Source organism: Ochlerotatus camptorhynchus, unplaced genomic scaffold, assembly GCF_037179485.1.
Source record: "Ochlerotatus camptorhynchus isolate MF236.1 unplaced genomic scaffold, CSIRO-AGI_Acam_v1.1 ptg000361l, whole genome shotgun sequence".
Classification (NCBI taxonomy): domain Eukaryota; kingdom Metazoa; phylum Arthropoda; class Insecta; order Diptera; family Culicidae; genus Ochlerotatus; species Ochlerotatus camptorhynchus.
Window position 1 is genome coordinate 610,599 of NW_027040849.1, and position 22,522 is coordinate 633,120.

Genomic DNA, 22,522 nt, shown 5'->3' on the forward strand with positions numbered 1-22,522 from the left:
ATTGTTTTAAATTCTGGATTATTTTTTTTTTAATATTCATGCATTAGAATTTTTAAGAAATTACAGTCTAAGATAGAGTTTGCAATTTTACATTAGAGCAATTCCGTGCGAATACGCAAATCGGTTTATTTTTGTATTTTTTGATTTGGTTGAAAATTTGCAGAAACGTTTTTTATGACCGACAATGCTATTTTGCATCTTCAAATCGCCATTTTGAATCCAGCCTTATTTTTGAAAAGGGCATATAGAAAAATATCAAGCTTATCTTCAGAAAAATTTTACTCGAAAACTGTTTGCCCGATCGGTTTGGTGTCTTGGGCAATATTGCAGATAATGGATGAGACTATTTGAATAAAAATATGCACTCTAAGAAAAATTACCCAACTTTTTTTTTCAATTTCAAGTTAAACCTTAAAAACAATTCGACAGTGAGCATGCATAAGGGCCTATACGCGATGATCGATTCGCTTAGTCGATTTTCTCTTTTGTTAATAACTGGCTAGATTTAACGTTTCTCGGTGCGTTTGCTGTTGCTTTTGATAGCCAATACAACCTGTTACAACTCTGCATTGAACAAATTCTAGAAAATTGTTTCGCTTAGCCGTAGCAATGCAAAGAGAAAAACGATGAAGAGAATCGATCATCGCGTATTCGCCCTTATGCATGCTCACTGTCAAATTTTTCTCAAAAAAGGAGTTTTTGTATTTTTTTTTTATTTGTTGATATGTTTTAGGGGACAACAATGCCATCTATTGCACTATAGTTCAAGATGGAGAAATGATGGTCAAAAAAGTTAAAATGTTTTAAAAAACTCAAGTTTTTGGGAAAATATCCAAAACTTGGTCCAATTACTGTTTCGACTTTATATGATGAAAGTACACCAAATTTACAATAAAAAAACACCTGGGTAAAATTTTGCTAAGTCGCACTGTTTTCAAGATGTAGCGGTTTGAAAGTAGATATTTTTTAAATGTAAAATTTGCATTTTTAAGGGAGCCCTGCGAAATACATTTAAAAATGGCCAAAAACTACCAACATTTTTAAAATATCTACATTCCAACCGCTACATCTCGAAATCGGTGCGACTTAGCAAAATTTTACCCAGGTGATTTTTTATTGTAAATTTGGTGTACTTTCATTATATAAAGTCGAAACAGTAATTGGACCAAGTTTTGGATATTTTTCCAAAAACGAGTTTTTTAAAAAATCATAACTTTCTCCATCATTTCTCCATCTTGACCTATAGTGCAATAGATGGCATTTTAGTCCCCTAAAACATGTCAACAAATAAAAAAAAAACGAAAAATCATTTTTTAAGAAAAAATGTTTTTAAAATTTTATTTGAAATTAAAAAAAAAGATAGGTAATTTTTTTTTTGGAGTGCATATTTTTTTCAAATAGTCTCACCCATTTTCTGCAATATTGCCCAAGACACCAAACCGAGCGGGCAAACAATTTTCGAGTACAATTTTTCTGAAGATAAGCTTGATATGTTTCTATATGCCCTGTTCAAAAATATGGCTGGATTGAAAATGGTGATATGAAAATGCAAAATGGCATTATCGGTCATAAGGAACGTTTCTGCAAAATTCCAACCTAATAAAAAAATACGAAAATAAGCCGATTTGCGAATTCGTGGGGAATTGCTCATTAGTCTTAAAATTATGATAATGGATCAAATTTCGCGAACTTTTATTGACATTAGAATTCGAAGAATTATTGCTTACAACCTGTTATTAAGATATTTATTTCACAATTACAAAATCTTGACAACATATGGGTTTGACATCTGAAAACTATTTTCGTTTTAACTTTCAGAATTTTAAGAATTGTTCATTGACATATATTTTCAACGACAGCCAGAATTATTTTTAAATTATAAGTCCTTGAATTTAATTTTGGTACCTATGTCTGTGATTTAATTGATGCTTGAATATAGAAGATCTGAAAAAATCTAGTTGCAAAATTCATGGAATTATATAACTCGCAGAATTACATAACATAAGGATTTGCTTAAGTTCGAGATCCTTGAAACCATTATGAGATCCGGACAATATGCTTGTTTTGAAATAAATATAAGGAAGAGTTGGTTGGAAATACTAACATGAAGCTTTAGTGTGATATTTTATTAGCTAGAGAATGATCTTTAGAAGAGGGTAGGTGGATAGTTCCGTTAGAGTACGGCAGTATGAAAATTGAATAGAAGTTGAAAATGAGCGAAGGGCCATTAATGTGACGGTACAAAGTCGAACGCACACCTTTTTGCCTAACCCGTACGATGTACGCGGAGATTTGAAGTATGTCTTCAAATCTACAGGTACGACTTTGTACTGTCGCATTAATGGCCCTTTTCAACTTCTATTCAATTTTCATACTGCCGTACTCTAACGGAACTATCCACCTACCCTCTTCTAAAGATCATTCTCTAGCTAATAAATTATCACTCTAAAGCTTCATGTTAGCATTTTCAACTTTGCGTATGAAGTAACATAAAAAACACTTTGAAAATATAATGAAATTTAATGTTTCACAATTAAAATAATAGTAAGTCTCGCCATAAAAGGTCATATTATTTGACGAAAAGGAAATGTATCCCACAGGATAATTAAATAACAAATAGCCTTGACGCCTTTTGATTGAATAGCAGTTCAAGAGTTTATATTCAACCGTATTTTAACAAAACAAAAAAAAAGCCACGGACCCCCCTAAAATTTTCTAGCTACGCCAATGAATTTCATACGCTTCATTTCAATTGAACACGATCGTTGCGTTTTCCCTACTTTATTTCCAATCGACTGTTTACATTTGCTTCTTTTTTGCTGTCATCGTTTGCCATATTTACACAATTGCTGCTCTGTTTATTTTTTCTCCGCAATTCACTGTACTATATACCCGAGCAGGAACGAATATCTCGATACCTTAAATTGGTATGGATGAGCCTGACCTTTTACCTCTTATTAAAATACCAAAAAATAATACCAAAAAAATGTTCCCACAATACCATTCCAATACCAATTATGATAATGCAATACCAAAACAATACCACACAGGTATTCTTTTGGTATCCAAATATCAATTTTTGGTATTTACAAAGTATTTTCTATGTAATTTTTTGGTATTATTCTTTGGTATTTTACCTCTTATGTCATGCTGGTCAGTACCAAATTTTGGTATCAGATCAGAATTAGGTATTCATTAGTTATTCTCCTGCTCGGGATATCCATGCCAATGCGTGATATATACTCGATTAAATGGCAACTTTTTGTTTTGTCCCGGCTCTTTTCATTTAATTATACCGTGTAATCACGTTTTTATGCTCCATCCACCTCCCAGACCCGGGCATGTTTTATTTACATTGGAACTTTTTGTGACCCACCGCCGTGCCGAAGCGCAGCTACTCATTCTGTCTCTGTGTAGTTTGAGTCGAGGAGGTCCAATGTGGGAGATAGGGTAAATGCTGTCCGATGGTTGTTTAAAATTGAATTGATTTTTGCCGGTTCAGTTTTTTGCTCCCGAAAACGATAGTTTAAACGGCGTGGACTGGGAGGAATAATTAATGTAATTTTGTGTGGATTCAATTAGTGTTTCACTTTGTTGCGGAGTCCGGATTGAGCTAATAAAGGAGACGCATGGTTCTTTCGGTTTCATTTTGTTTCAACTCATCATCGTATCAAGTTGTCAAGTGTCATATTTCCAGCAAGGCATCTCAATTTTCCCTCGTAATCCTTTGTTTTCATCAGATTTATCATCACCCTCGTCATACGGTGTCAAGTTTTGTCGTTCTTTTCCACCGTTGTTGAACCTAACAGACGTCTATTGGGGGTGTGCTTCCATGAAGTTTGCGAGCACAGGTGGACTACGTTTCCCGTTCAGTAGAAGCCTTTGCTTTGGAAATATACTCGCTACGTTCTATCAAGATGTTAATTTTTCATTTCGCTCTGTCGGGGGCCTGCCTGCTTCGGTACCTCAAATTTTCCGGGCGCCTGTGCAAAAACCTCGCCAATTTTCCGCTGTAACTGTTTTTGCATCTGCCACAAGAAAAGATTCCCGGCCCGGAATTGGATTCTCGGCGGTAAATTGCTTCCAGTACCTATCCGCCGCCAGTCCGTCAATTCCCGGGTCATAAAAACGAACGTTGTTCAATCTCAACTGATAGTAGGTACCTAGGAACGATTCAAATACAAAGGTACTTTTTATGGAGCCCAAGTTTCCCTACGTGATAACCTAGCATAAAGCGAAATCCCTCCCCCTCAATGTCGCTTTTTGCCGGCCTCCGCCGTCATTCTGTGCACCATCGCATTTAACTTTCCATCTTCTGCGCGCTTCTCTAGAGGCTTCAAAATTAGCTTTCCTTGTAGTTTTTTTTATTCAGTTTGCAATTTTGCTTGTGCATGGAACATTTAATGATAAAATAATTTGGCATTTGTTAAATTTAGTAAAACATGTGGAGTTATGAGATCAGTAATGTATTATATTAATGTGCATGTGTAAAAATTTAAATTTTTTAATGTTCGCTTACCCCTCCTTAATGATCTTAGATACAAGTATATTTGCATGAGCACCGTAAATAGAAAAATAAATAGATGAATTATCCCAACACAAAGAATTTCTGACAAAAAAATATGATTTTTCTGGATGAAACCATCCGGAAGTGTGAGATTCTCCTGTATAACAGTTAAACATAATCTGTTATAAATCGCCGCATATACCGATTTTGTGATAAATTGATAATGAGTTTTATTAAATTCATGTTAACTAACGGTATAATTTTAATTTGCCCAATCAAAGTCTCATGTATGGACTATAAGGAACCACAAATGAATTTTATGCTAGCAAAATATAACTTTCCGTTTCCAAATCATGTTCCCAGTAGTAACAGTAGTAAGAATCCATTCAAAGATCTCCTATAGTTTCTAGGTTACAAAAAATCACTCGCAAAATAATCATAAGTTTAAACTTGGAAATCTGACACGTCAGGATGGAGTTTACACTAAAACTCCAAGTGATACTTTGGATTCACTGATGGATTCGCATTTTTCAGGCTCGTTAGTGCACATTAGGGTAGCCCAAAATAGTACTTTGTCTAGAAACCTGGGGGCTCCCCGTCCAGATGATAGCTAAGGATGTCACAAAAATCATTGGCGTAGCTAATGGGGGTACCAAGGAGGCCAGGCCCCCTCCAGAATAACTAAAGGCTGGAACGCGCAAAAATTGATCGACAAAAAAATCGTTTCTTTCAGTCAAAATTCATATCACTAAAATCTTCTTCGTTGTTCGTTTGTTCGTTTATTCTTTTGGTTTGCCAAATCCGAACTGCCGTGCCTTCCGCTTAACCCCTTCCATTAAATTTTGCACAGTGGTCTCGTCGACCTTATTCGCCACCGAACGCCAGTTAGAATTAAACTGCTGCTCGTTTTCCATGGATTTATTAGTTTTTTGAGATTCCGTTTGACCAAGGCCCAATACCGTTCGATAGGGCGGAGTTTTGGGCTGTTGGGAGGGTTGTGGTCTTTAGGTACCACAACCACGTTGTTCGCATCGTACCACTCGATTGTCTTTTTCCCATAGTGGCAGCTCGCCAAGTCCGGCCAGAACAGCACAGGTCTATTATGTTGCTTTAGGAGTGGTAGCAGCCGCTTTTCCAGACACTCATGGACGTAGATCTCTTGATGGATGGTTCCCGTAGTAATTAAAATGCCGCTTTTTAAACCACACGTGCATATGGCCTGCCAGACGAGGTATTTTTTCGGGAACTTCGATAGTTTGATGGTTTTGAAAATTTCAGCCACCTTCCTTTTTCCTGATGCGGTATACAACTCCTGTCCCGGAAGCTGGTTGAAATCCACCTTCTCATAAGTTTCGTCGTCCATGGCGACACAGACGAACTTTGTGAGCAGATTCGTATACAGCTTTTGGGACCGCTGCTTTGCCGACGTGTTTTGTTTGTAATCTCGGTTCGCCACCTTCACCTTCCTAAACGTCGACAACCCGGCTCGTTTCTTGGCCCGCTGCACAGTAGTATGGGAGACATTTAGCTTGCCAGCGACATCCCTTCTTCGTCATCGCTGCCACGTCCGGATTACGATTGCAGCCGCTTCCAGGCTTCCTGGCAATCGACAGACGCTCCCCGAACACTTTTAAAACGTTTATCACGGTCGATTTGGCCACATCCAGCACTTTTGCCAACTTGGCGTGTGAGAACGTCGGATTCTCTTGCTGCGCGAGCAAAATTTTGACACGCTGCTCCTCTTGCTTGGACGTCATTTTGAAAACTGGAGAACAAACGGTGAAAACTCATCATAGCAACCATTGTATATAGGGTAGGATGGTGCAAAACGCACCCTTTAAGCAAAATCGTCAATGGCTGGCGAATGGAGGCTAAAATCAAGAAGAAAGTAATGGCGTTTGGTTCATTACCATGTTTTCTACAAAGATCGAGTGATTTAGAACTACAAAAGGATGATTTTCCACGACTTTCAAGGTATTTTCTAAATTGCTTCCAAAATGATAGCGGGGCAAAACGCCTGATTCATGATGCAATATGCACCACAACATTGGGGCAAGACGCACGACAACAATGGCCAAAACGCACCACAACATTGGGGTAAAATGCACCCCATGGTAAACAAACCATAACCCCTGCAAGTAGATAATGCAAAGGGATGCGGTATTTCGAATGGTTATTTCTTTATGTTACATCAGAAATAAGGTCTCAAAATCTCAATAGAATGTTAAACTGTGATTCATCAAGTAAAATATCTAAAAAAATATACGAAACGTAAATTTGTTATATTTTTTTTGTGATATATGATGTTAAAAGCTTAATTTACAGTCGATGATTTTAACAACTGTGTCCTGTTTTGCACAAAATGTAATTTTTTTAAGGAATCAGCAGGTCAATACATGATTTTATGATCAAGAATTATTTGTGAAACCTCCAGTTGAAAACAATCACAAACCGTTACCCGGAAAATGCATCTGAGGAAAAGTTATCGCTGTTTTTCTAAAAGTGGGCATTTTACCCCAGGGGTGCATTATGGGCTGTTCTCCCTTACACTCAACTTCCAAATGCAGCATTTCAGGGTTTTTTATGCATTATTAACAGAAATACACCAATTTGAAGTTGACCAATTTTTGCGCGTTCCAGACTCTAGGCCCTTTCAAGAATTGATGGTGTTTTTTTGTCAACCTTGTCAAGTTCGATGTTACTATTTAACAGTGATTAATAAAACTTTAAAACGAAGATTTTTTAAAGTCCTTTATATTGATTACTTTTCTTATCTTCGGGATTAGAAGAAAAAAAATTGAGAGTTTGTTTTATATCCAATTTTAATCTGTTTTTTTAACTTTATTAGAGAGATTTTGAGCCGTTGGCTAGTTCATCTCTATAAAATAGGAGGCCCCAGAGGGGGGTTCTGCCAGCAAATTTTGTTACGGAGTTGGCTTACAATTCACATGTACTCAAATAGAAGCAATTAAAACAGATTCCAGTAAAAAGGCAACGAGAAAAAAAAATCTGGTACATCAAAGTTAGGTAGGGTTTTGAAAGAGATCGGAGCTCCACTGTAGGAGGGGTAATCCCCCGTCCGGTAGAGATGTACCGTCAGCCAAAAGAAAGTTAAAAGGACCTAAATGTTGTTGTATAACCCAGCGTCCTTGAGGAAATAAATAACTAAAGTGGAAGGTTCGTCGCCCAGTATGTCCCTAATGCTGCAGGGAAGTGCGTACTGCTCCCGTAGTTGTTGGTATTGCTGACACAGGCATAGGATGTGTTCCACCGATGCAGTGGTTCCGCAAATGTAGCACATTCTGTGGAACTGCGTCCCACCAAAACTATGTGAGATCCTTGTATGGCCTGTCCTAAGACGAGAAACCACCTTCTGGTCCCGTAGTTTCGACATATCCCTCCACTTGCTCGTCGTTCTTTTGATTCTTCGGATGAAGAGGGATTGGGATTGGCACCACTCTGCTTCCCAGGCTTCCCAAATTTTGCTGAATATCCATTGCTTTATGTCCTGTAGTGGCACTTCGTCGGTGTAACGGGGGCCAGCTGGTCCAGACCCTGCCTGGCTGTCGGCTTCGCTGTTTCCTGGGATACCGCAGTGCCCAGGGATCCAGGAAAACACCGTGTTCGGAGGTGTGGCCTCCACAATACCCTGTATCCAGGGGTGAGTCATGGTCTCCGATGTAAGGGCTTGTATCACGCTGTACGAATCGGATAGCACCAGTATGGGCCGGTCCGAGGGTGTTGTAACGGCAACAAAGATGGCCGCAGCTTCGGCGGAGAAAACCGAGCATTGTGGCGGTAGGCTGCTACTCAATTTTAATCGATGGCATAATCAGGCGTCTTCAGGCTCTACAAATTGGCCACGAGCCCAGGGATTTTTCTGTAACTTCTGTAAAACTTCAAGGACTTCTAAGAAGTTTTGGGAAAAAATTGAAGAAACTTAGTAGAAATTCTGGGAACTTCATAGATCTTCGTAGAAAAAAAGCAACTCGGAAAGATTCTGCAAACTGCGCAGAAGTTTGAGGAAATTCGTTGAAGCCTCATGAACTTGGAATAGTTGTGGAAATTACGTACAAGTTCAAGAACTTTCGTTCGTGAAACATTGCGGAAAATCAACAAAATACGTAGAAGTGAAGCAAACTTAATAGAAGTTTTGCGAATTTCGTTCCATTTTGAGGAGCTGTACAAAACTTCTTATAAGTGTAAGGAATTTTTAAAAAAGTTCAGGAAATTCTGTACAAGATCTAAACATAGTTCGATAAACTTCTTAGAACTTCAGGGATCCTCGCTTCAGTTTAGGGGACTGCGTTGCAGTTTGTCAGAGATCTTACTTCGAAAAGCTCCATGAACTTCTTGGAGGTTTTGGGAACTTCGTTAAATTTCAAGGAACTTTCGAGATGTTCAAGAATATTTAGATGTGCCTTTAAAGAAGTGAAAAGATGTTCAGAGATCTTCGTAGAATTAAGAGAGATGGAAATATGGAATTTGAAATAAATTCAGGGAACTTCGAAGAAGTTGAGGAAATTTCGTAAAACTTAAGGGAGTTTTGTAGATGTTCAGAAAACGGTGCATAAGTTACAGGATATTGTTTCAGGCATCCTTCCTAGACAGCTGAAAATATTCTAAAGATTTTCATACACACGACCATCTATTTAAAAATTCAAATACTCTTTCAAGACTGTATGTTGTTCAGCTAATTGATTCTGATGGAATCTTGAATGTTGAATCCAGATTTTATGGACATTGGATAGATGTTTGTACATTCTCTGTACACCGAATGGGTTTAACCAAAATTAACTCCATTCAAAATGGTTTACCCAAAATTAACTCCAATTATTAACTAGTTACAAACAGGGACACATTTATTCAAGTTTCGAGTTCTTTCCTTTCGATTATTTCATTCTAAATCTTGAAATTATATATAACTCCGAATGTTAGTTAGTCCGATGTATTGAATAAAAAATTGTTCTGCATAAGCTTTATTACTTTCTTTTCTCTTAAATTATCAAAATCATGACGTTCGAATTCCAGTATCTTAAAACCTGATGAAATTAAGTTATAACCTGATTTTCCGTGGGATGCGACACATCTAAATCTTAATTTTAGATTGTCGAAAAATCTGATGCTAGCGAATCAATCTAAAAAAAATCTTTTTTAATCTTTTGCATCTAAATCCATCTACTCGCATCGGTCTCTACCTTTTTAATATTCATGTACAAGATTTTTTATTAAATGACTGTCTAGGAAGGATAATGCAATTTTATCGTAGGCTTCGAATTAAGACAGTTGATCTAATTTTATTGACTTCAGTTACATTTGTATTCGAAGAATTTATATTTACCATCTATTTGTTATTAGTAAATCTCGAAAACCTATGGGTATGGGATCTTAAAACTATTTTTATTTTAACATTTAGAAAGTCCTAAATGTATGACATTTATTCTGTGTGCACTTTACCAGAGCCAGAATTTTAGAAAATTATAAATTTTAAACTAATAGCATTTGATTTTGGTTCCTATGTCTGAGATTTAACTGATGATGTAATATTAAAAATCTAATAAAAAATTCCAAGGGACAGCCCTATGGGGTTGTACGCAATGGTGATGTAGGGCTACGTGGTCTTATATAATAAATGTTATTTGTTAACTGCAGCAGGATCGTGTGTTTTGTGTAAGAATAGGAATTTGTGCGGGGTTCTCTCTGTTTATACTCTTTAGTATGACTAAGATTTCCCTGAAAAGAACCTTTTGATATGAATTTTAGTTGGGACATGTTCAGAAATTTAACTCTTTTGGAAAATCTTGATGGCCCTGAAAAGAGCCGATGATGGTACAGGCTAAAGCCTTTGGTAAATGATCATGACGTGTAGGCAGCTGGATCAGCAAATCGGACCGGACAATCCCATATTCTTCGGTTCAATAATTGGGCACTCGCTAGAGTCTCGGCCCGTCTGCTGCTATACAAGTGTTGTACTGGTGTCTGCGATTGGTTGGAAGGCCGCAGAATATCAGTGTCCATCCACCCGTTTTTAGTTTTTCTCGTTAAACTCCTTCTCTCAACGGTTGGTAAATCTTAGCCTTTAGCAGAAAGACGGATAACACTTTTTTCGACGAATTTATTATCCTGTTTCACGTCATAGATCTTCTCTATGCCTGTTCAGATAAATTAGTGCTTTTATTTATTTTCCCTACTGCTCTAAATCAAACGAGTAGAAATAAGAAGGGATGTCGGTTATGCGCTCGAATAATTTAAAATACAATAAATATTTAATCGAATAGCTAGAAAAATCTTTACGATTAATCGTTAATCGAATAATGGAATTTTAGGCATCCCTAGAAAATAGTTTAATTTCATGTTTTTTGGTGGTCCTTCCAAAATGTCGATCAGCAGAATTGTAACCCAAGAACCAAAAGCGGTGCAATGCTAGTTTTCATTGCTATGACGACGACTGAATTAAGGGGCTTAGAAGTAGAGAGGTGAAAGTCAATTCTCTTCATCGATTTCCCTTTTTGATGACCATGGCTTCACTATCCTATTTTGTATTATTTCTGCTATGCTCAATAGCAACAATAATCAATAAACGTATCATTGAATGTTTTTGCCCTCGAGTTATCGATGAAGAGAATCGATCAAAATAACTTGCAACCCTGCTTCGAAGTTTGGTTACAATATTACAACTCTGGAGCGCATTTTGTGTGGTCGTTGGAGGCGTGTGGCTCTGAATATGGCGATGAGTGTGCAAAATGTTACGCAATTGCACCCTCCCTATTCGCACACGCCCGAAGATCGGAGACGAATGCCACTTAGACTTGTTTCGTCTACTGACGACTCTCTGATGACTGTGTTGGGGAAGCAGCATATGCATGTACGTAATTGGTAGATTTGTTAGTTATTTAGACGCTTTTGGACAATGCTTGACATTTACCACTTTTTCAATAGTTTCTTGTTGGAAATCAACAATCGCAATCGACGCGTAGAAATATTTTGATCGATTGGTGATAAAATTATTGAAATTGGTTCAGGGGCAACTGAGTTATTATCGTTCAAAATATTTTATATTTTCGTTACATGTTCCATTTTCAGTTTTCGCAAAGTGTACTCCCATGTAAAGATCACAGACGTAGTCCTACGTCAAAAGTTAGTTGCAAAGCTCATGGAATTACCTAACTCTGAGAATTTTCTTAAGTTTGAGATGCTTAAATTTATGAGATCACGCTATGTGATTTCATAGCAAAAAGCATGAACAAACGATCATTACTTGTTCAAAATCAGTAAGTTCTAAAGGCTTCCCGTATCGAGGTCCCAATCGTTGTTATGAAATAAATATAATCAAATGTATTGTTTCACCATTACAATAGTAGTAAGCCTCAATGTCATATTATTGGTCACAGAAAAAATGTACCCAAAAACAAGTTGCCTTGACGCAATTTGAAAGAATAGCATCTTGGTGAGTTTTTATTAAAATCGTAGTTTTGCAAAATAAAAAATGCAACAGGCCTCCCCTAGGCTCCTTCCAGATAAACTTTCTAGCTACGCCAGCTAAACAGTGAAATTTGAATTTGAGCTATTTGAGACCATAGTACAATCATAGAGGTAACTCTAAGACCAGAAGGTCCCGAAGAAATGTGCTCAACTTTTTGGCTCAGCTCTGGTACTATCTCCGGTCCCAAGCTTATCGATGCACCCCTCGAAACATAGGAAAATACACGGTCCCCTCATTTTATCTGTCAAACCTTCATGCGAATCAAAACAAACATAGTGTAGTACTAGAATTTCTCATAACAAGTTGTTACTGAAATTGGACTGAAATTCTGAAATTGTTACTGAAATTCAAGGACCGTTAGTTTTCATTATACATTAATGATTTATTTACTATGTTAAAGTTTTGTTTTCGCTGATGCCGTCCAAATATATTTATGCTCTATAAATATTTATATTGATGAGATGGTGAATCTCTTGAAACGAAGAGTCCAAAAGTTGATGTTCATTTCAAGGATCAGAAATCGTATCCCGTTACCGGGTGTAATCCTTGTTCAACATATTATTCAATACGTTGATAAGTGTACTAATATTGGTTTCATTCTTAACTCTGATCTTGATTGGGACAGTCACGTATATGCTTTGTGTTCCAATGTATACAACGTTCTTGGATATCTATGGCTGACATCCAATATGCTTAAATCCGATTTAAAATGAAAGCTATTCAAGTCGTTAGTTATATCTCATTTTCGGTATGGTGCAGATTTTCTCATAAATGCTCATAGAGCTATCATAGAGCTCTGAATAAAATATGCATTGCTTTAAATAGCTCTGTTAGATATTTATTTAATTTAAATCGATATTCCCCAGCTAGTCACCTTCAAAAGCTATTACTCCGATGTAAATATAATGAATTTGTCAAACTGCGTGTTTGCTTAATTATATTATTATAACTAACTCATTATTTAAAGGGTGAATTGCAACCGTTTCGAAGTTCTCATTGGAACTCACTACCTTAAAAACAATAATCTATTCAGTGTATTTTGGCGAGATTGCGCGGCTTGGACCAAGAGGGGAAATCAGCAAAACTTTTGAATTATTCGTGTAAGTTAGTACTAACTTACATAAGTTGTTTTTGTTTTTCAATTAATATCTATCAAAATTAATTAGCATCTGGCTATGGTTATTTAAAGGTTTCACCTTACATCATAACAATTTAAAAGTAAATAAATAAATAGTTGAATAATTTTTTCAAATGCATCGACAATAAGTGCAACCGAGCCCTTTTATGTTTTAACACTTTTTTTGAGGTCCATACTATATGAGAAAAAACTATCACAACCTGCTAGATGATCCATTTTGTCATGGCATTTTTTCAATTCGCAGAAATCATGATTTTATAGATGCATAATTTCATTCAAGCGTCAAAAGTAGGTCTATAGATGATTTAATACAGCAGAGGAAATTTTATAACAAACAACTTAGCCAAAGAAAATGTACATCTTTTGTTGAAAGTTATTAAGTTAATTATGATTTTCTGGAGAAAGGGGGGTGCATCCTACCCCATTCAATATTACTTTTTTTGAACCCAAAGTGCTTCTAGAACCTTTGTAGTTGGCTAATAAATAACTGTTCTGAATGTCAATCTCTCCCTACCCCGATTGAGCAGTGCACGGTTCCTAACCTCACTTTTTGGTTCCAATCATTTTGTCTCTGAGTAAAAGAGATGGCAACGAATGGGGGCCAAAATAAACCACCCAAAACTGTCAAAATTTACGGGTGAGAGAAGAGTGCAGCAAATCTTCGTGCACTGATCTATAGCACCTTCAATTGGCGTTGACGGCGACTCTGTATCTCTTTACTCCTATGAGAAAATCCATAACCAAACGTCAGACTTTGTGTGAAACATGGCGGACTTTGTACTATCCTTTCATTCCACCGAAAAATCCCATAAGAAACTGTCTATATTTGCTGGAATAGCAAATTTTTCGACGGTCCCGTCAACGCCAATATATCATTGTACAAAACCTTACCAATATCTCCCTGTCTCATTTCCTCACGAATTTTGACAGTTCTACCAGGTTTGTTTTAGCTCCCGTTTGTTGCAATCTCATATACTCTCATGGCAAAAATTGAGGTTAACCTTTGCGTGGAGTGATCTACAGGGTGCGTGACGAATTTTTGCAGTAAATGACATATTTGAGAAAAATTACACCAGTTAGCTATTCTAGCAATGAATGTTATGTGATTTATTTTCTTTCGCAAAATATGGAAGTTGTTACTAATTTTATTGAAAAAATCGCCTTCCCTTTCGACGACTGTAGCTAGACGCTTCCGGAAACTGCCATATGCACGTTTGACAATGTTTTAATCCATAGATGTCATCACTACCTTGATTTTAGCTTTTAGGGACTTAAGTGTGGTGTTAGGGGTTCTATTGGTATTCCGTTCGACGATGCCCCGTACAAAATAATCCAACGGATTGATATCGGAACTGCTTGGGGGCCAAATTTCTTTCTCCCAAAATTCCGAAATATTTTCCGCAAGCCATTTCTGTGTTTTATTAGCAGTATGAGCAGGTTCTCCATTTTATCACTTTCCCAGGCCTTTTTTTTATATTATACACTGTTCTTTCAGACACATTTATCCACCGAATTATTTCTATTAAGCTTACTCCGGCGCGCAACAAAGCGACAGCGACTGACCGATTGCTCTTTTGTTTCGACATCTTTACGTTTACTCAACACTGTTTGTTTACATCTTACACCTAACAGTATGAGCAATTCAGTGCTGCCAAATATATCTAAATCATGATCCGCAAGCATGAGAAATTACTATTTGAAATTTACTGCAAAAATTCGTCATTCGAGAAATGGAAAGTTAAATGTACACAGTCGCCATAAACAGCACTTCATGTCATTTGACTTGAAATCACGTGGCTCTCAGCTATCTCAAGCTGAACAATGCATTAGGTATTAAGTAGCATTGATCGATTGCCTTTATCATCTTTCTTTTTCTTTAATAACTTGGGTACTGAACCGATTCTTGCCGTTTTTTGTCGTTTAAAATGAAATTAGCTGGGAATGTCTTAACATGGCCGTGACAATTCAAAGAGAAAGTCAACGAAGAGTATCTGCCAATGTTACTTAGGACCGGAATGCATTGTTCAGCTTGATCTAGGAATAAGCACAGACAAACAGACATAACACTCACAATTTGTTCATCGAACATGCATTTAACGGACAATTTAAAAGTATCGTAGTTGGTAGCACCACCACCTGTGGCGCTCATAGTCAATTCCCTTGCGTTTGACGTTTACACACTACCGCCATCTGTTCAGCGTAGTGCCCACCACAGTGTATTCAACAGATGGCGGTAATGTTTTAGTGACGATGTTTTACAGTGAGAAATATGCAATGTGTTATGTCTGCTTGTCTGTGGAATAAGCATGCATTGCAAACCATGCCAAGACGAACAGGTCTGTGGATTAGTCACTATTTCATTCTCCCTCATTATTCTTATAAGATAGCTCGTGTGACGTCAAAATCACAGTTCCTTTTAAAATCGAAGGAAAGAAAGAGACGACTAGTTTCACATATTCAAACCCCTGGTTCTCCTGGACATGACATTTCCAGCAGTCATAGAATTAATAGATCCTGTTAACTGAATTGATTGAAGGAATGTATATTAGCATGATGTAAATTAGAAACCTGCATAGTTTGGTTGCTGCACGATTTTAGCTTGACCAGACACCGAATCGCACCTTGATAATACCCAACACCACTTCCTCGCAACTACAGCACCCTCGATAATTTATAAAGTACAGTGCTACAAATACCATTCACTCTGATTGCAATATCTACCCATAACAATCAAAGTTCACTGATGATGATGAAATAACAAATCCCTCGTTCACTTTTACCCACCTCGGCCCGAATGATACTTAACAACCAAAACAAAACCTTCGAATCTTCCGATCGCGTTCGCCAACAACCGGAAACCATCGCCGCAAAATCGTCCCAAATGCCATAATTGCAAAATCACTTGATCAATCATCCCTTAGACGGCCGACAAGGAAGAAGAAGCACCTACCGTGCTAGTGACATCGATGGGAACCTCGCCACCCTCAGCCTCGTCCACCATTTCAATAACTTCGGCCGCACTGTTACCAACCGACAGTCATACGGTTACCAGCCAGGCTACGAACGTAGCTACCACAACTTCTTCAACCCCTACGCTCTCGTTTGGTCTGGATGAAGAAGTCGAAGAAGAAGGAGAACCGGAAGAGGATGAAGATGAATACGAAGATACGGTTATAATTACAGAGCTACCTGCTTCTGTAGCTCCAGTAGTAACGGTGGTTACCACTAGTACCATGCCTTCAACGACTAAGATGGCAACAAGTACTAGCACACCAACGGAAACGGAAACGGAGGCTTCCATTTCAACGGGTGTCGCTTCAACGATGACATTCGAACCATCATCACAGCCACCTCCAACAACCAGTACTCCGATAGTAACAACAACAACAACAGCTACAACAATAATCACAACAACAGCAACACCATCTACAACACCGCTTGAACTCGTAACAGCGCCACGTGTGGTTTTTGTTGAAACTACTACCGCCGAAACTAGTGCCACTACTACCACTACCTCTTCTTCTACCACTACTACTACTACTCTTGAACCAAAGGTAGCGAACTGTTAGAATCCAGTTTTGATTGTTTACATTTTATTTGAAAGCTAGAGCAAGTTTTTTTCAAAAGTGACACACGCAAACAAATCAACTATGAAAACAACTTTTTGACAAGCTTTGCTGATATAACAAAACCTGACATGCACCCAACCAAATGAAAAATGAAATAATCGCAACAAAGTTATTCTTTTTGCAACGGATAGTGTAAAATTTCGCAGCTGCTAGTTATATTTGTTTCGAAACTTTTGTATAAATTTTGTTTCCTTTGTTTCTACTTTTTTTTTTTGCAAAACTAACACCTTCATTTATCGTACCGGTTCGTTTCTTATGTACAAAGCAAATTTCCGATTTTGGGTTCATGTAATTATAACTGTAATTATCATTTTAACGCTTTTGGATCCCTTTCGTTAGTTACACTTATCATTTCATTTTTTTTTTTTCATTAAATTTTTGGATAACAATTTCCAAATGCTTTATTCGTCCTTCATTTTCAAAGAGCAGTTTTCTAGTATCTTAAAGTTAGAAGAAATGTGTTCCCTAATCGTCTTTATTTTCTACTTCCTAATTGAACCTTACGTCACAGATAACGACAGAACCAAGCGTAAGTAGTGGCAGCGGCAATAAAGCTCAAACAAAGCTGGATACCAAAGAAGACTACGATAACTACGACGACGAGTACGATGATGACATTGAAGAGGAACCTACTACGGTAGCTGTTCCCACCGGACGGCAAGCTGGAAGTCAACTGCCGGCGGTGATCAGCACAGAGGTAATTACTGTAAATTATAAACTATATCCTGGTTAGTCCAATTTCAATCAAATGTGCAACTTCGCCGGAGCCCATTTTTCATAAAAATTTTGTAAAGACGAGAGCGAACACTAGGGATTTCGATATTACTCGGGTTATCTCTAACTTAACAAAACATATTCCCACAGTCTACGACGACCGAACAACCAACGACAACTCCAGCAGCCACAACCGTCCCGGCCACGAGCCCTACCACAACGAGCACATCAACGACGCCAGCAACCACCACTAGCACCACCACCACCACAACTACTACAACGACAACACCTGCCCCGACGACCACCGTGCCAACAACAACTGAACTGGATGAACCGACCAACATGTATCCTATCATCAAGAACCGCATCCAGAAGCAGGCCATCATTGCCGGCAAAGTGTTCAGTCTGCCTGTCCCACTGGACACGTTCTATGATACGGAAGATGGCAACAATCTACGCCTGGAGCTGTTCGACAGTCACGGCTTCCCGTTGAAGAACAATTCCTGGATCCAGTTCAATGTGGAAACACGGGAAATCTACGGTCTTCCGCTGGAGAAGGACGTCTCCAAATGGCACTACATTCTGCAGGCCACCGACTCCGGCGAGAAGTCCGTGAACGAAACGGTAGACGTCGCCGTCCAGCAACATAAATCACACCGTAGTGTCAATCACGAAATAAGCCTAGCTCTCAAACTGCAGCGCAAATTCGGTAGGAACGTGGACTGGCAGATTGAAATCATCCGAGGAATCACCAAAGTGCTAGGAGATGCATCCCTCTCCAACGTAGTCGTGCGTGAGGTTCGCAACAGTATCCAAGATCCCAATCTCGCAACTTTCGTGTACACTAATGAAACCCTGCCAAAGGACCGCTGCCCGGAAGAGAAACTGGACGAACTAGTAGCTCAGCTTACCGAGAAAGCCCTGAACGATGCACTGAATCCAGATATTATGGTCAAATCGGTACAGGGACAACAAATTGGACAGTGCCTGAAGTCGGTGATTCCGAAGGTTAAGCCAACACAGACGATTGCTACGAAAAATTATGCCCCAACGACAAGAAACCAGGTTGACCGAGTTAATGCTACGGTTGGTCACCTGCTCGTTTACAAAGTACCGGCTGTAAGTTTTAAAATATTTGTTTATTCTCTCTAATGATCCCCAGCTAGCTACATAATCTAACATATTGCCTATACATACAGGATACATTCTACGATCCGGAGGATGGCAACGATCTTAAGCTGAAGCTATTGACCACCGAACGGAACCCGTTAGATCAGTACCATTGGTTGCAGTTCGATTCAAAAAATCACGAATTCTTCGGTATTCCTCAAATTCAGGATGTTGGTCAGAAGGAATATCTTCTGGTAAGCTTAACTCACAATCAAACCTAAAAAAAAACACTTTTTCCTAATCTCTTATTCTTACTGCAGATGGCTGAAGATCGCGAAGGTCTGACGGCCACCGACGCGCTAGTAGTCGTGGTCCATCAAGCGCACTACAAGCGCGACTACAGTGTCCTCTTCGAGCTTACCTTGGACACCACTCAGGAGCAGTTCAATACCGCACAATCCCAACGTAGATTCATCGAACGGCTGGCTCAGGTTTTCGGAGACTCGCATACCAACTTCATTCAGATCCGAAAGGTTCACCCAATGCGGCACATCGATCAGGTGCAAGTAACCTTCTTCAATACGACCCTCTACCGGCAGCACCAACGCTGTCCGGATGACGAAATCGAAGCCCTGCGCAACATGCTGCTCTATCCGGACGGAACGGTCCGCAACAAGGTGAAGGACATCCTCGGCCAAGAGTTCAACCTCTTAAATATGAGTATGATCCCGATGGGCACCTGCCAGGGCTTCGATACTCCCATCTACGTGACAAACGAACCGGAGAAAGCGCTCCCGCCTCCGATCGCCAAGGATGACTACCTTCTCACCTTTGTGCTTCCGGCTGTGATAATCCTGGCGATGCTGTTGATCGCTTCCATAATCGCTTGCGTTCTCTATCGGCGGCGGCTCACCGGCAAGATGGAACTTGGTAAGTCGATCAAACTCTAACTCGTGCTCAAAATTCAAATCACACTAACCCCAATTGGTGAAAGGCTAATACATTATCCAATAATCGAAGAATATATCAATTTCCAACCAATCGCATCCCAATCCAATCAAGGTACCGACGAGGAACGGAAATCGTTCCGCTCCAAGGGCATTCCGGTGATATTTCAGGACGAGTTGGAAGAAAAGCCGGAAATTGGCAACAAGTCGCCGGTTATTCTGAAGGACGAAAAACCACCGCTGCTGCCACCGTCCTACAGCAGTACCAACAATGATGGTAAGTGCAGGGTAGCGGGAACCGGTAAACCGGGTAAAAGTCGGGAATAGAAATATACTTCGTCCTCTCTTCGAAACCAAAATATGATGGTAAGACCCTTGGACTGGACTGGATTTACAGGATACAGTCACTTTGAAGAGCTTTTAAGAAAATTTAAAAAAATCTCAAAACAATTTTGAGCAGATTTTGGAATGAGTTCTAGATAAAACACCAACGTACTTCAGAGGGAAAAAATCCTTGGGAGTTTTAGGAAGAAGTCGAAGAGAATTTTGACTCCAATTATGCGGGATCAGAGTAAAAAATGTAAATAGCTCTGTGGAAAATTCAATGGCGATTGTGAAAAGGATTCCAGGATTCAGATCCGAGAAAAATACCAAGAACGATTTTGAATCGTTCCGCAAAGAGTTTTATGAAAATTTCGAGGATAATTTCCGAGTCATTCAAAGTGAATTTGCAGAAGATTTTATACCCCGTTCAGACTATGGCTTATATCATGTAATATAGGGTATCTTGCAATGAGCACTCATACATGAAGTTTTCACTGGAAATCCTATGTATGAGTGCTCATTGCAAGACAGCCTATATTACATGATATCAGTTATAGTCTGAACGTACTATTAGAGAAGATCTTCAAGATAATTTTGAGTATAATTTTAAGACTATTCTGAGGTGAGTTGCATGTAGGGTTACCATATCAAAAACTTGAAAAGGAGGACATTTCATTTGAGGTTTGGAGATTAAGGAGGACAATGATTCATTTTCTTAACAGTGTGTTACAGACAATGAGTTTTTATCAAACGTTTTAATAATATGTGCGCTATCACAACGTTCATGATTTGCAAAGGGTCAATTGAGATTGTTCATAGCTTGTAGTCGTTACCAATTCTCGGTATACTTCTGAAAAATGCATCAAACTAGCCTTCATAATTCAGTTTTGATACTTGAAAACGATCTAGTCTAGCTGATTTGCATGAAAACTACAGCTTTACAGCCTTAAAACCATCCCAACTTTTATCATGTACAAACATCAGGATACATCTCATCGCTGATTGAAACTAACATGGAACATCTAAGGCTCTGAACTATTTGGTGGATTATTTTAACTTTTGGTTAAAATTTGACAGATGGAAAGTTATCGATTAACCCTGCTATCCGAGCATGGTTATTTCTGACAGACAAGAAGTTAAATTTTGACAACCGTGGGTTGAAAACCGGTCGATCGACAGCACGGGGATTTTCGAACATAGAAAACAACTTTCGAAATGTCACTTTTAACCGAGGGGGACGACTCTATCTACGATGCAGAAAAGATTGTGTTTTACTGTGGCTAGCTGCGCGCACGCTGAGTAGACAGAAAGAAGATTGATGACGATTCAGAAGATTTCCTGCAAAAAGATGATGCACGATGCAAGTAGATGCGCCAAATGAAAGAAGATTTTTCGAAGATTGATTCGCTAGTGTGAGATTTGTTGAGCATCTAAACTTGAGATTTAGATGTGTCGCCCCCCTCGCTTTTAACCACGAGTTAAATTTAACTTGGCCAATGGTTCACAGCCTAAGCAACCTGTTAATTTTATCATTGATTCAGCATAGGACTCTTAGGCCGCTGCCGTAGTAGGAGCGAAGAGGCGCGCTTAGCGTTCTATACAAAAGAATTTCTATTATTGATATTATTCCTTACACTCGATTTCATGCTTCGCGTGCCTCTTCGCTCTCAGTATGGCAGCGGCCTAAACAAATCAAGCGTAACTATTCAAATTGACGTATCTGTTTTTTTATAAACAATCTCTTCAATCGACGATTTGTCTTAACTGCTAACTCACCCACGCAAAAAAACACCTTCATCAGGTAGGGGAAACTTTCGCCTACTAGCTGGTGTTGCTAGTTTCTGTGAGTGAGCTTGCAGTTGCAGCAAATCGTCGATTGATGTGATTGTTTACAAAATCAGATACATATAATGAGAGAGAGAAGGATTAGTATTTTCCATTTAATTCCACTACTTTATTTGCTTATCCTTGACAGATACGCGTATTTCGTCTACAATGTGCAGACTTCTTCAGTGTATTGTACTAATACTCGAATACTAATAGTAGTCGAGTATTAGTACAAGACACTGAAGAAGTCTGCACATTGTAGACGAAATACGCGTATCTGTCAAGGATAAGCAAATAAAGTAGTGGAATTAAATGGAAAATACTAATCCTTCTCTCTCTCATTATACAGGTATTCCACTAAGACGCCCACATTCATCAGGAAATCAGATACGTCGATTTCAATAGTTATGCTTGAAATACCTAAAATCCCGTAGAACCAGAACGTTAAAATCGAATACTATGGTTGGATTCAATCTGTGTGGCTGTGTTCCATTTGGTGAATTTTAACTTAAATTTGACAGATATAAAATTTTCAAATAAACCTGCTAAAGGGTGATCAATTTCAACTTGACGTATTTCTTTCAATTTTGCATTTAAAAAACCTGAACACCCCTCATTTTGAAGGTGTGTGTGTGTAGAATGTTGCTCCTATTTTGATTTTGGAATTCACTCTTCAGTTGTCAAAATGCCGTCCAAGCAAGAAGAGCAGCGTATCAAAATTTTGCTCGCGCATCGCGAAAATCCGAGCTACTCGCACGCAAAGTTGGCAAAATCGCTAAAAGTTGCCAAATCAACCGTTACAAATGTAATTAAAGTGTTTGGGGAACGTTTGTCGACAGCCAG

The 22,522-nt window shown here is 38.6% G+C and overlaps 1 protein-coding gene across 7 annotated transcripts in view; it reads left to right on the forward strand.

The window, feature by feature from the left end:
- The window catches only part of Dg (Dystroglycan), a 542,469-nt gene that overhangs the window by 509,983 nt on the left and 9,964 nt on the right, over nt 1–22,522 (forward strand). For 4 of the 7 annotated variants that reach the window (XM_065231765.1, XM_065231766.1, XM_065231763.1 and 1 more), the window contains 6 exons: nt 16,050–16,682; nt 17,269–17,454; nt 17,622–18,590; nt 18,671–18,835; nt 18,902–19,511; nt 19,602–19,805. In XM_065231765.1, coding sequence (XP_065087837.1) covers nt 16,050–16,682; nt 17,269–17,454; nt 17,622–18,590; nt 18,671–18,835; nt 18,902–19,511; nt 19,602–19,805 — 2,767 coding nt within the window. Of the gene's footprint in view, nt 1–8,265; nt 8,300–13,408; nt 13,417–16,049; nt 16,683–17,268; nt 17,455–17,621; nt 18,591–18,670; nt 18,836–18,901; nt 19,512–19,601; nt 19,806–22,522 lie in introns of all 7 variants that reach the window. The other 3 variants (XM_065231770.1, XM_065231768.1, XM_065231769.1) reach the window with 3 other exon arrangements.